Raw genomic sequence first — 17742 nt, forward strand, 5'->3', positions numbered from 1 at the left:
TTTAATTTCTGGTGGGACTGTGTGAGTTACTGCACAAAGAATCTACCACCACCTAATAAAAGATTGAAAAACCCCAAAGGATTCTGACCTCCAGAGAGAACTTCAACAGAGTGAACAAAGCAGCGAGGAAGAAAAGAACCTTATCCCCCTGACCATCACGTCAGCCTCATGAACGGCTCTGTTGTACAGGGCTCTACACTCTCACGTAATTAACACAAACGCCCAGAGCCTTCTCTCTCTGCAAAGGGGCTCTGCACATCTCCTGACCCTCGAAGGGAACCTGGCCCCAGGACAACCAGGAATCAAACTGCCTCCTACCCGGATGGGCGGGACTTTGGGCTCCTCTTTGGTGGGCTGTGGCTTTTCGGCATGAACACTTTCAATTGTGTTACGAAAGGACTGACGATCTTCAAGCCGGGGCTTCTTTTCGGGAAAGGACGCGGAGGCCGCCTGCTCAAAGGATTTCCTCTTCTGATCCTTGGGTTCCTGATCCGCAGTCTCCTGAGGCAAGCTGGGAATCCTGTCTGGAGACACGGAGGCACGTGCCAGGTCGCCTGGATCGGTCTGCGTCCGGGAAGCCACAGGTTGGGTCAGGAATTCGGTACTCTCTGGTTCGGGTGCTACAGAGGCCGTGTCAGGCAGATGAGGGCTGCCCGCCTCTGCTGAGTCGCTCTCAGCCTCCCCATCCTTGTAGAGGGGGATGTCTGGTGCCACAGACTGTGTGTCTGTAGTGACCCCTGCTTGTTCTGGCTCCTGCTTTTTGTACAGATTCCTTCTGGCTCTGGTTCGGAGATCTGGCCGAGAGCGTTTCTTGAAATGCCCATCTCGCTGCCGGGTGGCTGGACCACGCTGTGGCCGTGCTGATTCTCCTGGGACATGCAAGTCATTCTTGATGTCAGCCTCCTCATGGTCCACCTTCTGATGCAATGACTCTTCTTTGGTCAAACCCAATCTGCAAACCAAACTCACACCATCAGTTTACAGGGCAAAGAGGGCATGCCTATTTTATTGTAGCTGTTAAATATCTCAGAACAAAATAAATCTGTGTGCTACATAGCACTAACCAGAGAAAAATGTATGTTAGCTTTTCTACGAATGGCGTTAAGCTTAACAAGCCGGGCAAACCACCGCAGCCAACCTGTTCTCGCCCCGCGTGCTGGCGTGCACGACTCGGACAGCATCTGTCTCTCTGCCCCCCAAAGCCCAGACCAGGACTCGCAGCACCGAGGGCCTTACTTCTGTCCATAGTAGTCTTCAAAGAACTTTTCTTTCCACTGTTCCACCTTCTTTTCCTTCTCCATTTCCTGTCGGATCCTGACTTGCATCTCATGAGTGAATTCACCTAAAGAGAAATAAAGCTTTTGGAGTGTGTGCATTCAGGATACTAAGGTCTGTCTTATGGAAAGCCAAACCGTGCAATTCCACCACATCAAGACTTCTCAAAATACACATGACTTTGGTGGATGTGGAGCTCTTTTTTCTTTTAACCCTATCTCCTTCACACTCATTCCTGTCTCCTCCAGAGCCACATCATGCTCATGGTCATGACAGAACACGTCCATGATGAGGGAAATTTACTTTTCCCTCAGATAATCAGTCTTCAGTAACAAGCAACACACTGATCAATCAAAAGAGCAAAACAGAAACAAATAAACAAGAGAACCATTCTTACTCCCTGGGCAGAAAAAGGTTAACAGACCAGGCCTCATGGCTTATTCTTGGAAAGGCCTGCTTACAAGGCTAGCCTTTGGCTGACATCTGGGAGCTTGGATTTCAGGAGGGTTCCCACCCCCGTAAATGACATGAATGGCTCACTGTGCCTAAATTGTTTATGCAAACAAGATGGTTTATGGCGAGCACCTGCTTTCCTTCGGGGAATCTGGAATCTGGTTATGTGCCAGGCAGAGGCTTCCCACACGATCAGTTCTGAGTAAAAAAAAAAACCTGGGTACCGAGTCTCTGACAAGCTTCCCCAGCAGATTACATTCCACACGTGCTGTCACAACTCACTGCTGGGAGAACTGTGCACACCCTGTGTGACTCCTCTGGGAGAGGACACTGTAAGCTTGCGCCTGGTTTCCCTGGACCTCACCCCAAGCGTCTTTTCCCTTTGCTGATTTTGCTCTGTATTCCTTCACTGTGATCAATCATAGCCATGTGTACAACTGCAGGAGGAGTCCTGTGAGGCCTCCTAGTGAATCATCAAACCTAGAGGGAGTCTTAGGGACCTCCCAGCACACTCCCCACGTTGCTTCCCCATAAAGTTACATTAAGAGAAGCTGACAATCACTCCACCCCAAGTGGCAACGTCTAAAAAGAGCACCCAGTAGAACTCAACGTGTAAGTCAATGCCACGGCACACTCTCCTCCACCCATCTAGACACCACCAGCATTCCTAGAAAGACCAGGAGTTTAGAGCTCCAATGATGATGAGGTGATGCAGGTGGAGACATACACTCAAACAGCAAAAGCCCAAACACTCTGTACCTTCTTTAAAGCTACAGAGCACATTAACACCCACCACATTAATCCGTATTGTGAGGAAAGCCTGCCTTATACTAAATACCCCTTGGGGGGAGTGGGGAAGGAAAGAGTTAAGAGGCGCAAAATGAATGTCTGGATTTTAAATACCAAGGACAAGTGACACCACACACGGCAGGTACCTCTCAAGCCGTCTGAGAACATCCACTCACCATCAGCCAGGCGTTCCCGCCAGCTCTGGGCCGCGTGAGTGAAAAACTCGTTATTCAGTGCACTGCTGCTGAGACGCAAGAGGCCGTCTGTCCCCACCTAGAAGGATCAGGGTGAAAAGCACAATAAAGAAACTCAGAAAGAGAACCGAAGCCCACCCAGAGAGAGGCAAGAGGTGGCTACCCATCTGCACCTGTCTGTCCACTTCAGGCAGGAGGAAGAGGAGCTGCTGCTGGAAGTGGGCTGGCAGGGCATGGAAGGTCCGAGAGTTTATCAGGGCCCGGAGGTTGGTGTTGACAAGAATGGACCCAGGCGTCTCAAAATCTATCTCTTCCCCTCTGTTGCGCTTCATCTGACCTGTGATTTTGAAGCAGCAAGAAGCAAGGTACAGATTTTCAGCTTTTCAAAGAAAAAGGGCAAACGCCAACTGAGGGAAAAACTTTAGTGGCAGCACCCTAACTACCCAGAACTCATCTGCACACACATCCAGCTCACCCTAAGCTGCACATCCCAATTATTCTGCCCAGGTTACTGCTGTTGCCACCAAACCCAAGAGAACACTTGGGCCTACGTCCTCTCAGAGAAGACTCTCTACCATGCTGTGACAAAGGCTGAAGAGGACACTCTTCCCAAAGAAAAGCAGGGAGGGGGGCAGGTTGTGAGCTTCCCTCCAAAGCAGGAGAACAAGCTCCACAAAGCCAGCTGGAGAAACGATGGACGCTGTCTAAAAGCGAATCTAGTTAGTATACGACAGAAAACTGCACAAGTCTTCCCTGAACGGGATGGAGAGCTATGATCTCCACGCAGAAAGGTACTAGGCTGTTTAAAGCCACTGAGATGTCAATCTCTCTCTCTCACAGAAACCTCCGCAAAAGTTACTTTTATTTGAAAAAATCACTAAGAATAGAGACCTGTGAGACCTTAAGGTTAAGCACTGCTGATGAGCTGGAAAAGCAGCAAGACAGCAAACCCAATTCCCATTTGGGCAATGGTTTATTCTAATTTTCAGAAGCCAAGGCTAGTCTTCTTAATGGTTTCATGTGGCCTAGCTACAAATAACCAGCATGTGGGCTTTGAGAAATAAATCCTGAACTAGCAAACAGCATACTGGCCTTGCAAATAGCCCTACTGAGGGGTGGGAGGAACATGCTACTGAATTTGCTTGCAACCTCAAATTCAACACAGGCTTCCTTCCACTCAGCGTTATGACTAGGCTAGAAAAAAGGGTGCCTGACTGAAACTTTGGATGTTAAGAACAAACGTGACAGGATGCTACTGAAGAAAGAAAATGGATGCTGGAATTCTTTTTTTTTTTTTTTTTTTAAGATTTTTTAAATTTATTTATTTGAGACAGAAAGAATGAGAGAGAGAGAACACATGAGAGGGGGGAGGGGCAGAGGGAGAAGCAGGCTCCCCGCCGAGCAGGGAGCCCGATGCGGGACCCGATCCCGGGACTCCAGGATCATGACCTGAGCTGAAGGCAGTCGCTTAACCAACTGAGCCACCCAGGCGCCCGGATGCTGGAATTCTTCACTGAGAATCTCAGAAGCAATTTTCACTCACCCAAACACTAAGCAGTAAGTACCAAAGGGCCATGCCCTTACAGGGACATATAAGGAACAATCTTATCTCTGCCCACAAGTTCCCTCACAGTCTAGCAGAGAAGATCTACATGTGAAATAACCAAAATACAAGGTAAGAAACAAACAAACAAACAAAAAGAGGGCCACCCGAGAAGTCAAAATAAACTGGTAAAGGAAGTGGGACAGAAGACTGTCCTCTTCTAAGGCCTGCACGGGCCCCCCTTACAGGCAGAGAAATGAGTGCCGAGCCACTCACCTGTGGCCGGCTTCCGGAAGCCTCTCAGGAGCGGGGCAGGGTCCCGGGCGACCTCGGCCTGGCCACGAGTAGCAGCGCTGCCCAGGGCCAGAGAGCCGCTGCTGCTGCTGGACGGGCTGCCGCTCTCGCCATCGGCGTGGCGGCCCGAGAACCCTGAAGGCACAGCATTCCACTGGTCAAAAGCATCACCCGCCGCGCCCAGGGCTCTCAGACAAGCTCACTTCTCCCAGCTCTCCCTGAGACACTGCCCGCCACAGCGGGTGCTGCCGTGGCCCAACCCTGCGCTGTCAGAGATCACCACCTCACGGTCTGGCTTGACATCACCCCGTAGGAACGCCAAACCGCCACCTTAGTTTGCACAGCACTGCACCTTTACTGAGCACCTGCACACTCCTTCACCGGACCCTCACGCTGCCCCGCGAGGCCAAGGGCGGGGTGCACGGCGGAGCCCAGCACCGGAACCTAGCTCAGGCCTCACCGCCACGGTGTGCTGCCCACCAGGAGGCCCTCCTGGCGCCACCTAGGTCAGACACTGCTGCCAGAGCGGGGCAGGCCCCAGGACCTGAGGAAGGAGCCTCACATCACAAGTTTGCACGTACCTGACGCCGATTCCACGTGGGCCCCGTTTACCTTCAGAGGAGTCAGGACAACTCGCGGCAGCATCACCCCAGTCTTTTTCTTTTGCTTGTTTGCCTAGATGCCCAAGGGATTGCAAAAGGAACCCGAATCACCTGCAAGGCCACGAGAGTGGTCCCTCTCCACCACGTCTCCACCCACTGTTTGCTACAACGGAGTTCATATTCGACCAGCTCAGGTGGGTAACGGTAAGAGCAGGACGGACTCATGTTACTAAGCCAGGTGCCGGCCCCTGTGCCAAACACCACTCCAAGCAGAATGGAATGTACCGCCACCCTGTTCTACAGATCAGGAACTTGCCCAAGTTCCCAAAGCTAGCGAGCAGCAGGGCCATCGTTCTAAGTGCTGACTCCCAAGCTCGCGCGCCCCCCACTCTGCACGGTGCTTTCCGAGTTCCGTGCTGGTCGGAAGTAGGAGTGAAACTATCCATCTGTGGTAATGAAGAAAAACCAACCACTCTGCTCTCGGATCCACTGCCCACTTGTAACTACTAACAGGCGGAGACCACACTGATTTGCTCCACTCTCCCGACATGCTCACAGCTAGCTGCAGAGACAGAGTCCTGTCTCGTACGTGGGCTTACCTACCCCCAGCCTGGCTCCCCCAACTCTCCTCCCTACCTGTGAGGAAGCCCTGTAGCTGTCCCTGGGATTGGAAAGAGGCCGACTTTGAGATTCTGCAGAACAGGATGCATTCGAAGACGTTTCATCAAGGGAAACTGGCAGAGAGGGAAATAAAGGTTAGTCTCCAGCAGCTGCCTATGGCTCTCGGCCCATCCTGTGACAGGTACTTACCGTCGTTTTCACCGCTCACAGTGCTGGCTTCGTTTGACCCACAGCTCTCCACGTCGGCTGTGTCCTCCGGCTCTTCTCCCTCCACTGCAACCGGACTGCGGGACCACTGCAGGGCGTCCTTCTGTGACAGCAAGGCACAACTCAGGTGAGCAAAACCCGACAGATCCTACAGGCACAGCAGTCACTCCTAAACGCGCACTGCTTTAGGAGGAGAGATTTAGAATACTGGTAAGTTCCTATCCCTTTCTAACTAACCTCTTTCTCCTCAAGTTCTTTTCATATGTACATCACAAAAGTTAGATATAATTTCGCATTCAGTCCACTCAGTAAATGTTTATGGGGCACCTCCTATAAGCTACACCATGCTAGTTCCGGGGGGGGGGGGCAGAAGAAGGGGGAATCGGGGCCCTACCCTCAAGGAGCTCAACTGAGTAAGAAAGAAAATCAAATTTATTACAATACAAAGCACAGCAAAAGAGGTACAGAGAGAGCCGTGGCAGTCTGGAAGAGGGGGCAGCTGGCTCAGTGAGCTGGAGGAACGAGGGCATGGAGCTAAGGCCTGCAAGGAGATGTGCTGCTTAAGCTGAGTTTTAAAAGAAGTTAGCTAGCGGGCGCCTGGGTGGCTCAGTTAGTTAAGCGACTGCCTTCGGCTCAGGTCATGATCCTGGAGTCCCTGGATCGAGTCCCGCATCGGGCTCCCTGCTCAGCGGGGGGTCTGCTTCTCCCTCTGACCCTCTTCCCTCTTGTGCTGCCTCTCATTCTCTCTCTCAAATAAATAAATAAAATCTTAAAAAAAAAAAAAAGAAGCTAGCAGGTGGATGGCTTGGCAGCAGCAGACAGGAGAGAGTTTTAGATAATGGGATGAGCATTCCAAATGCAAGGTAACTGCAGATTTCAGCAGGGGGACTAGGTGCATGAGGGTCAAGAGTGAACAGCCGGGCAGATGGTAAGACACTGTGCTGAGGGACTAAGATTCTGTCTGCGAGGCCCGGGAAAGTGCCGGCGACCTAAACAGGAAGATGGAGGAAAGCAGGCAAGAGCGCAGGAGAGCTGAAGAGAGCGCCACTCCAGACTTCATCTCCTAATGAAGGCTTGGGATGGGCTCTGTGGCAGTCTGAGTTCAACTCCACTCATTCCCAGGCAAAACCAAGGGGCCACCTCCCACCTCGCAATCAGAAAGGACTCTGAATGAATATTGGGCGGTGGGGAGAGGAGCAGCAGAGATAAGTCAGGGTAAGGATGTCTTCTTTAATAAAGTGTGTAAAGAAGAGTTGTTAAAGTCATGATTCTACCTCTTACAAACACACCAGGAATTTATAAAGGAAATCTACAAAATTCTAACTCATCAATTTCATGGGTCCCATGATCCACTATATTAAGTCTTCATCAATTTACTGTCATTAAGCCCAAATCATGCTGATTTAAATTAATAAAAAGAAAATGGCCTTTCAAATCTTTATCTCTTTTTCCTACCACTGTAAATGTTCCTCAGAATCAAAAGCTAAAGAGTATTTTTAGTATTAACCTTGGAATTATGCTTAGTGGCTGCCGTGTGCACAGAATGATGCAACAAACTCGTTCTTTGAGTCTCAGGAGCAAACTAAAATACAATACTCATTAATGAACAGACAAAAAACTCCAGTTCTGGCGAGGGTGGGGGCATCACGCCCACACTGTTGGTGAGAGTGAAAATGGTCTCAAAAGGTTCATGCAGAGTGGTGAGTACACTGTAAGTGAAAATCTAAAAACCTCTTAACCCAACACTTCCATTTCTAAGACTTACACAGGCCATGAAAAGCATTAATCCCTAAAAGGAGAAAGTTAATCAATGGAACTACATTAAAATTAAGATCCTCTGTTCTGCACGAGACACCATTAACGGAATAAAAAGGGCAAGCTACTGAAAGTTGGAGAAGGTATCTGCAACTCATATAACCGATAAAGATCTTGTATCTAAATTGCATAAATCAGTAAGAAAAAGGAAACCCAGGAAAAGAATAGGCAAAAGACTATGAATTAAGCACTGCACCAAACAGGATATCAAAATGGCCGATATTCACACATAAACCTGTTTAACTTCACTAACAATAAGGGAAACACATTATAATGCAAATTAAGCCACAAGGAGAGATCACCACATCCGTAGGAATGGCTAAAATTAAAGTTTAACAATACCAAGTAGTGCTGAGGATGAGAAACAGGTACACTGAAAATGGATCCAACCAACTGAGAATAGTTTGGCATTATCTGGCACATTATCCTACAACCCAGCAATGTCAGTCCTACGTTTGGATTCCCTAGAGAAATATATGCACACATGCACACACACCGTGAAGTACATCCAGTGTTCATGGCAGCGACATCTGTAAAACCTGCGCTACACACAACCGAAGTGCCCACCATCAGTAGAATCAAAATATGGTAGCATACAATAAAGAATGAACTACACAATATAGGTGAATCTGAAAAACAAAATGGTGAATGAAAGAAGCCAGACACAAAAGAATGCATACTATAATGACTCCATTTGTAAGAAGTTCAAAAACAGGCAAAACTAAACTACACTGTTGGAGATGCAAACACAGCTGGGACACAATAAAGATATGCAAGAAAAGAACTTCGAAACAGAATAGTAGCTACTTTTAAGGGGAAGGGAGCTGTGAGTGGAAAAGTGTACTCGGGGCTGCTGGCTGCCAGCCACGCTCCAAGACTTGATCTGAGTGGCAGGTACGAGGGTGTTTACTTTATGACATTTATTAGGCTGAACATTTATGTTGCATGTCTTTACATTTTTACAATAAAAGTTTTAAAACAAAAAATAATTCCAGAATTTCCAGCAAGGAACACTACTGTGGACAGTTACTTGAAGTAAAACTGTAGAATATTTCATGAGAAATGATGACGCACCAAGTGAATTAAGCAGTTAAATTTACACGTTATGATTACATCATCTATTTAAAAAGAAAAATCGTGTGAGCATGTGTGCACAGACAAAAGACAAGAGCGACACGCCTCACGTGTGTTAGCCATCGCACCTCTAGGTGGCAGAGTTCTGAGGACTTTCTTTTTGATTTGGAGTATTTTCTACAATTAACGTGTATTGTTTTTTATGATAAAAAATGACATTTAAAAAATTATAATGCTAAATCTTTGACAGCTAAGTCACTAAAAGCGAATTTCCTTCCTCTAGGTCCCAGAGTCTAGGGGAACCTAGTGTTGATTACAAATCTCATTAAACAGAAATACTGCCCACTTGTTTGCAATTCAAACTACTACCCCAAATTTCCAAAGCCATGTATTTTCAGTAAAAAGCAAACAAAACGTTTAAGAAAATGAAAGCAAGATTTGCAATTCTAATTCTGCCTTTTTAAAGATCCTTAATCTCTCCATGTAAACTTCAGACATCTGATATCATAAATTTCCAAACATTAACTGTAGACATCTGAAAAAACAATGAAATGGGCTACTGAGAATTATACGCATCAGATAATATGCTCTCAGACTCAAGACTTTAATTTTTTTGCAAGGATATTTTCTATCAAGAAACGTTTTTTTAGCTCTCTTCCTCGGCGCTGCCTGCAGAGGTGGCAGCCATCTGTTACTGGGCATCATGGCTGCCCTCAGACCTCTGGTGAAGCCCAAGATCGTTAAAAAGAGGACCAAGAAGTTCATCCGGCACCAGTCAGACTTATGTCAAAATTATGCACAACTGGCGGAAACCCAGAGGCACTGACAATAGGGTGCACAGGAGATTCAAGGGCCAGATCTTGATGGCCGACATTGGTTACGGCAGCAACAAGGAAACAAAGCACATGTTGCCCAGTGGCTTCCGGAAGTTCCTAGTCCACAACGTCAAGGAGCTTGAAGTGCTGCTGATGTGCAACAAATCTTACTATGCAGAGACTGCTCACAGTATCTCCTCCAAGAACCGCAAAGCTATTGTGGAAAGAGCACCCCAGCTGGCAATCAGAGTCCCCAATCCCAACGCCAGGCTGCGCAGTGAAGAAAATGAATAGACAGCTTGTTGTGCATGTCATATTTGTGTTATAAAACCATAAAACAACAACAAAAAGAAACTTTAAAAAAAAAAATTAACAGGTAATGAGTGATCCTTTGCTGAAACCTGATTTAAAATGTTATGAAAGACAATACTGGGGTATTTAAATGTGACTGCATAGTAGATATAGAAAGGTTGCAATAATGTTAAATTTCCTGAGTGTGATAATTACATTGCACTTATATATGGGAATGCCCTTGGATCAATGTATAACCCTGTGTCCTTTTTCTTACTTTTTAAAATGAAGTACAACTTACATAGAGTAATATGCACAGTCTTAAGTATATTATCTGATGAGTTTGACAAATGCTTATCAAGATACAGAACATGTCCAACATCCCTAAAAGGTCCTCTGTGCCCCTTCCTAGTCAACCCCGACTCTACAATGCCCTCCCACCCCACTGAGACGATTGTTCTTATTTCTATCACGAAAAATCACTTTTGCCTATTCATGGCCTTTATGGAAATGGAATCATACAGTCTATACTCTTTTGTGTCAGTCTAATGTTGATGAAATTCATCCCTGTTGCTGCAGGCATCAGTAGTTCATTATCCATTATTACAGAGTAGTATTCATATAGACAACCATGTGTTTACCTATTCTCCTGTTGAAGGACATCTGTATTATTTCCAGATTTGGGCTATTATGAATACAAAGCTACTATGAACATCCTTGCAGACACCTTTTTCTGGTTTTCATCTCTCGTGTGTAAATATTTAGGAACAGAATTGCTGGGTTTGGGATGAATGAATGCTTAATTAAAACAAACAAGAAAACAACTTCCAGACATTTCCAAAGATTTCCACTCCCAGCAGCACTGTATGGAGTTCCAGATGCTTCAAATCCTCATCAGATGGTGTTGTCAATCTTACTTTAGCCATGCTAGCAGATGCAGTGGTACCTCACGGGGGTTTTATTTTTCATTTTTCTGATGACTAAAGATATTGAGCACTTTTTTATATGCTTACTGGCCATTCTCTTATCTTCCTTTTTGAAGTGTCTGTTCAAGTCTTTTACACATCTTTAAATTGAGTCATTTGTCTTTTTATTATAGTTGCAGGAGTTCTTTGTTCTGGATCCTTTTAAATACTGATCATGGGCATGTGTTACTTTTACAAACAGGTACATTTTAAACACTTTCTTTGGAAATAATTTTGTATTTACAGAAAAGCTGGAAGAGTAAAAGCAGCACAAAGAATACTTGCCTATACTTTTTACCCAAATTCACCTCCTAACACAAGTAAGTGTTCTTAAAATACATGAAGTATATTAGTTTGGCAAGGCAACTGTAGCTAATGATGAAAATACTACTACTAATAAATAAATAAACCTGAATATTTTCCCCTAAGTCAGATATTTTTTTAAAGATTTTATTTTTAAGTTATCTCTACACCCAACATGGGCCTCAAATTTACAATCCCGAGATCAAAAGTCGCATGCTCTACTGACTGAGCCAGCTAGGCATCCCAAGTCAGATTTATTTTTTTAAAAGAGCATTTTTTAAAAGATTTTATTTGACAGAGAGAGCACAAGCAGGGGAGCAGCAGGCAGAAGGAGAGGCATGGGGCTCGATACCAGGACCCCGGGATCATGACCTGAGCCTAAGGCAGATGCTTAACTGAGTCACCCAGGTGCCCAAGTCAGATATTTAAAAATAAATAAATAAAAGGCACTGTGAATATAACAAGCCCCAAACACGAATAAAATAGAACACTAAAATTTCAACTGACGAAATTTCACCTGCCCAAGATTAGGTTCTGAACTGGAAAAACAGATAAACAAATCCCAGGTATGCCTTTTCTTTCTTTGTAGATCTAATAAACACTTCCTGAGCAAGAAATGGCTATGGCTTCTTAGGGAAGGCTGATCTAGGGGTGTTGAATATAAATTATTAAAAACTAACAGCATGCTGACCACTCAACAGTATGCTAGAATTCCTAACAATACTTATTCTTAAAAAAGAGATTAAAAGAGAAAAGAGTGTTCTCATTTCCAGACAGTGTAATTATCTACACTGAAGAGCCAAGAGATTCAGACCTAGTAAGAAATTCAGCGAGGCTGTGAGATTCAAGAGTACATTAAAAACTCAGCAATAACATCACCAATTAGAAAATGTAATTTATAAGGAGAATATAAGATACTTAAGAACAAGTTTCACAAAAGAAATACAATCTTATGAAGAAAATAAAACTTTACAGAGAAAGGTTTAAAACTTAAACAGAGAGCCACACCATCTTCTATATTAAGAAAAACTCAACATTGTAAAGATGCCATTCTCCCCAAAATGATTTGTAAATTCAGTAAAATTTCAATGAAACATAATTTTTTTTTAATACAACTTGACTCTGCTAAGGGCCACAAGAGCCAAGACACTCTTGAAAACAGAGTAAGAAAAGGGAGGACCTGCTTTTTTAGAAAGCTCTAGTAATTGAGCAGAGAGAACAGGACAAAAGAACAGAAATCAATCACTGCAGGATATGGGGTTTCTTTTGGGAGTGACGAAAACGTTCTGGGATCAGACAATGGTGATGCCTGCATGACTTTATGAATACACTAACAGCCACTGAACTGTACACTTTCTGTGAGTTCTATCCCAATAAAGCTGGGTTAAAAATGTCTTACTGAATTTAACTGACAGTTCTGAAAACATGAAGGAATTTAACCAGAATCTGTAAAAATCACATAAAAACTATTAATGTGCACAGAAAGTTTATAGCTTCAAAGGTAAACTTCAGCTTTGGACTATGGAAGCAAAATGGTCCGTTAGCGATGTTTTAATTTTGTTATATGAATCCTAGAGAGGAATTAAAACTAGCAAAGCAACCTCTGTGTATGCTTGAGAAAAGACTTCATCATTTTTAAAAATACTTAATGTAAAAAAAGGTTCTATTGAATTTGAACTCCACTTGCATTATCACAAGCAGTTTCAATATTATAGCTGTCAAAGAAAGAAAAGAGCTGTTATTTTAAAAATGAACACACTCCTGGAATACAGTTTAAAGAGAAAAAAAATTGAGTTCTTAAAGACAAAAAAGAAGCTTCCCTCCATCAGAAATAAATTCTCATCTATGATTTGCCACCCATCGCTGCAAAGCTTCTAGTTGATGGTGGCATGACCACAGGGGTCTATGACCCCTCCCCTGAAACCCTTGGATCTAGATGTGCCTTAGAACAGTATTTCTTGGGGCGCCTGGGTGCTGTCAGTTAAGCGTCTGCCTTCGGCTCAGGTCATGATCCCGGAATCCCGGGATCGAGTCCCACATCGGGCTCCCTGCTCAGCGGGGAGTCTGCTTCTCCCTCTGACCCTTCCCCCTCTCATGCTCTCTCTCAAATAAATAAATAAAAATCTTTAAAAAAAAAAAAAAATTCAGGATCTCTTGAATTTGGGGGTGGTAACAGTGCATATAGTTTTAATATATCATGTATTAAACACACATTAATATTTTTTGAAATAACACGTATGCATATACCAACTAAAATAAATAGCCTTGTCAATTTGGATCAGAGCTTTGCCACCAAATGAGTTTAGACAGGACAGGTTTTACTGCCAAATGAGTTAGGAAAAAAATTTTTCACTTCTCAAAATATTTTAGATTTTAGGGGTGCCTGGGTGGCTCAGTCTGGGCCTCTGACTCTTGGTTTCAGCTCAGGCCATGATCTCAGAGTTATGGGATGGAGCCCCAAGTTAGGCTCTGTGCTTAGAAGGGGGTCTGCTGCTTTCTCACTCCCTCTCCAGGTACCTCCCCCAGCACACGTGAGCGCTCTCTCAAATAAATAAATAAATCTTTAAAAAAATGTATTTTAGATTTCAGAATTGTTAATGAGATTATGGACTGTAGAGAAAGCATGTCTCTCAGTAAAATTTTCGAAAAGATCTGGAAGTTTTATAATGCTACTTTTCTCATCACAGGTATAAACTAAAATGTAAAAAAATATTAATGACCTAGGAAATGAACAGAGGGTTGCTGGGGGGGGGGGGCGGGTAACTGGGTGATGGACATTAAGGAGGGAACGTGATGTAATGAGCACTGGGTGTTCTATAAGACTGATGAATCATTGAACTATACCTCTGAAACTAACAATACACTATATGTTAATTACTTAAATTTAAATTTAAACCCCCCCCCCCAAAAAAAACAGCAAAAATACATAAAGGATAAAACACAATAAAAACCCACCTTAATAAATACATTACCAATCCCATCAATCCTCCTGGTTGCCCCTTTTGATTCTGTCCTCCTTCCTCCCCAGGTAACCAGTTTTCTGAGTTTTGTGTTTGAGTCTTATTTTTCGTAACGGTTCAACTATATATGTATATATCAAATTTTTCATGCTTTTGAATTAGCTTTCTATCAACAGCATACTGTAGGTACTCTTCTAAGACTTGCTGTTCATACAATTCTATGTTCCTGGCCACCCAACATACTGATACACAGCACTTAGTCTTTTCATTGCTATTATTCATTCTATAGATATACCACAATTTATTTACCAATTCTTTTGTCTGATGGATATTATGTTGCTTACACTATGTTGCTTATTATGTCTTGCTATTTACAAACAATGGGATTATGAACTTCCTTGTACATGGAAGAATTTCTCTAAGACATATACCTACTGAATTACTGAATGTGAGGGGAGGCATACCTTCAACTGTATAGGATAAACCAAATTGTGGTCAAAAATGATGATTGCAGAGGCACCTGGGTGGCTCAGGGAGTTAAGCACCTGACTCTTGGTTTCGGCTCGGTCATGATCTCAGGGTTATGGGATGGAGCCTTGCATTGGGCTCTGCGCTCAGCACGGAGTCTGCCTGTGATTCCTTCCCCCTCTCTCCCCACCCTCTCTGTTCTTCCCTCCGCCCCTGGCTCATGCTCTAATAAATAAATAAAACCTTTAAAAAAAAAATTAATGAAATGTTTTCTTCAAGCCTCAAAGAAAGCCTCCAAATCACCTCCATTTACCCATTAAAACGTTAAGGAAGTAGTCCACTGGAAAAACTCTCACGCATTTGCACATGGAGACTACAAAAGTAAAAGGAGATAACTGCAGTGGTATTTGTAATGGTAAAAAAACTAAATATCCATAATAGGGGACTGGATAAATAACATCAGGTATATTGGTATGATACACTATTAAACAGTAGCTGAAAGAAATAAAAATACACCTATATAAAACAAACAGACCACTCGTTTTTAATGGATCCACATGAATAGGAAGGATACACATTAATGAGTGTCTGCTATTGGGAAAGAACAAGGGTCATAGGCCTGGGTGGCAGGTGAAGGGATAGGGGTAGGGTAGGGTCTGGTGTGGAGGTGTGGAAGTCAAAGTCATTTCCCACTTTCTTTGCACAAAGGCCTGAGCTTCCATTTAAACATGGCGAAAGGGACACAATTCTTTGCATCCTCCTGAAGCCTCTTTAGAATGACTCTAAGAAAATAATAAAGATATAAATGGACAAAGGGAAAAGGGGGAGGAAAAGGCAGATGGGAGATGTCAACAGATGGAAGATGGATAGCAGGAAGACAGGCAGTAACTGACTCAGCAGGGAAAAGAAAGCTGAAGTCTGAGTCTACAGAGGAAAAAGCCAAAAAGCTGGCCAGTTAGTACTGTGAAACCCCCAAGAGGCCAGTGACTAAAGGTCCAGGAACCACTGGACACAGAGGCGAGGCATGGGAATGAAAACAGGAGAACTTGTTGGAAGTCCGAGCCAAAGTTGGACCCCTCAAGTCTCCTCTCTGTCCCCCAACAATCAGGCAATATCCATCTCTAGCCTCAGAAGAAAATAGGAGATTTAATTCTGGCTGGACTGAACCAGAGAGGGTCCAGAATAGAAGACACCAGCTCAAGGAATGGGGGAGGAAGTGAGATGCTTCACTCTAAGCAGGAGCAGTAAGTCAAAGATGACATATAAAACAGTGACGCCATCAGCTCCCTTCTCCAATTCGGCTCCCAAAGCTCTCCTCATGGTGGTAGCCCTGCAACCCCAGCCCTAGACTGCTCTCAGCTAGCTGGCAAGAAAGGAAAGGATTTATCTTCCCAGAAAAAGTGACCAGCCTAAGAGAAAACACCTTCTGGTGGAGAACTGGGGATTTAAAAAAAAACAGCCAAAAAAAAGCACCTGGGTCCCCACTCTCTATCATATCCAACAATAGTGCCCACAAGCACAGAATCTGCCAGTTCTCTCATCATGAACGACTATCAAGGGCCACCAGATATTTGAGCACAACTGACAGATCAAACAGCAACCAGAAACAAAAGGACGTGAAAGGAAACGGTGATAATGAAGATTTCACAGTAAATGTTCTCAAAGAGATAGTCCCAAAACAAAAAGTGCAGAAGGCTATTTAAAAAAAAAATAAAGGAACATCAGTGAATGTGAGCAATCTGCTAGAAACACAAAATGATACAAAACTCCCAGAAACAACAGCAAATAGGTTATATCCCAAAGAACTGACTCAGAAGAAAAAGAAAATAGGTTTGCCTCAAGAAAGTCTCACAACAAACGTAAATTCTAAGAGAAAACAGAAAAGACAGAAATACAAGATGTTTTCCCAAAACGAAAAGACCCAAGTTTCCAGATTTAATAAGGCAAAATGTCCTGCAAAATGAAAAAAGACGCATTCCACAGCACTGCACCATGAAATTTCAGAAAAAGAACTGAAAAAGAGATCCGAAAGTCTTCCATTCAGAAAGAACACATCACAAAGGAATGAGAATGGCATCATGCTTCTCAAGAACAGTTTTGGAGAATGTAATGTTTTTTGGTTTTTGTTTTTTTAAAATTTATTTGTTTGACAGAGAGTACGTGCCAGTGGGGGTGGGGAGGGGCAGAGGGAGGGAGAGAGAGTCTCAAGCAGACTCCTTGCTGAGCACAGAGCCCGACGTGGGGCTTGATCTCATGACCCTCTGAGATCACAACCTGAGCCAAAACCAAGAGTTGGACGTTTAACTGACTATACCACCCTGGCGCCCAAAACGTAATATTTTCTAAAATTCTTTTTTTTTTTTAAGTTTTATTTAAGTAATCTCTACACCCAACATGGTGCTCAAGCCCATGTCTCCAAGACTGTGTTGCATGCTCTTCTGATTGAGCCAGCCAGGTGCCCCTCTTCTAAAATTCTTAAGTCAAACCAATAATCCAGTACGGAACACAGGATAAAGATATGTAAGGTTTCAAATAATTTACCTCCTACGCACTTGTTCTCAGGAAGTAACTGGAGAACCTGTTCCACAAATAACAACAATAAACAACAAGCCAAACTAAACTAAAACAAAAATTATATACACACAAGATCTAGGAGAGAAACTATATCACAGAAGACAGGTGAAAAGAATTCCCAAGGTGGTGATGAAGGGAAAGCCCAGGAAAACAGATGTATGTCAAACAGGGTAACCAACTCACCCTAATTTGCCTAGGACTTTCCCAGTTTTAGCACTAAAAGTTCTGTGTCCCAGGAAATTTCCCAGGACAGTTGGCCCCACTACAAACATACCAGGAAAAGGAGAAAGGACAGCTCCCACACTGACCTTCAGAAGGAAGACTGAAACTGACGTGTCGGACCATATCAAGAATTTTATCACTATTAACAGCATTAGATTCATCTTTTCTGTTTGTAATCCATTTTGGTTTTTCCTCATCGTCTTTGTTATTTCACTTAATTTTTAAGTGTGTGAAACAAAGCATGGTTATAAAAGCCCAAACTATACAGAAGGTTATG

At 43.8% G+C, this 17742-nt stretch overlaps 1 protein-coding gene and 1 pseudogene across 13 annotated transcripts in view; one reads left to right on the forward strand and one right to left on the reverse strand.

Annotated features, from left to right (window-relative positions):
• The window catches only part of ASXL1 (ASXL transcriptional regulator 1), a 73746-nt gene that overhangs the window by 4098 nt on the left and 51906 nt on the right, over positions 1-17742 (reverse strand). For 4 of the 13 annotated variants that reach the window (XM_045885541.3, XM_064572936.1, XM_054510033.2 and 1 more), the window contains 9 exons: positions 5961-6081; positions 5787-5884; positions 5130-5223; positions 4531-4683; positions 2885-3048; positions 2694-2790; positions 1861-1926; positions 1237-1342; positions 319-952 (listed from right to left, as the gene is read on the reverse strand). In XM_045885541.3, coding sequence (XP_045741497.1) covers positions 319-952; positions 1237-1342; positions 1861-1926; positions 2694-2790; positions 2885-3048; positions 4531-4683; positions 5130-5223; positions 5787-5884; positions 5961-6081 — 1533 coding nt within the window. Of the gene's footprint in view, positions 1-318; positions 953-1236; positions 1343-1860; positions 1927-2693; positions 2791-2884; positions 3049-4530; positions 4684-5129; positions 5224-5786; positions 5885-5960; positions 6162-17742 lie in introns of those variants that run through there. The other 9 variants (XM_064572937.1, XM_045885543.3, XM_064572938.1 and 6 more) reach the window with 9 other exon arrangements.
• LOC123851640 (large ribosomal subunit protein eL32-like) lies at positions 9526-9976 on the forward strand (annotated as a pseudogene).

This window comes from Mirounga angustirostris, unplaced genomic scaffold, assembly GCF_029215605.1.
Source record: "Mirounga angustirostris isolate CCGP_5_RB_7025 unplaced genomic scaffold, mMirAng1.0.hap1 SCAF_10, whole genome shotgun sequence".
NCBI classification, from domain to species: Eukaryota; Metazoa; Chordata; class Mammalia; order Carnivora; family Phocidae; genus Mirounga; species Mirounga angustirostris.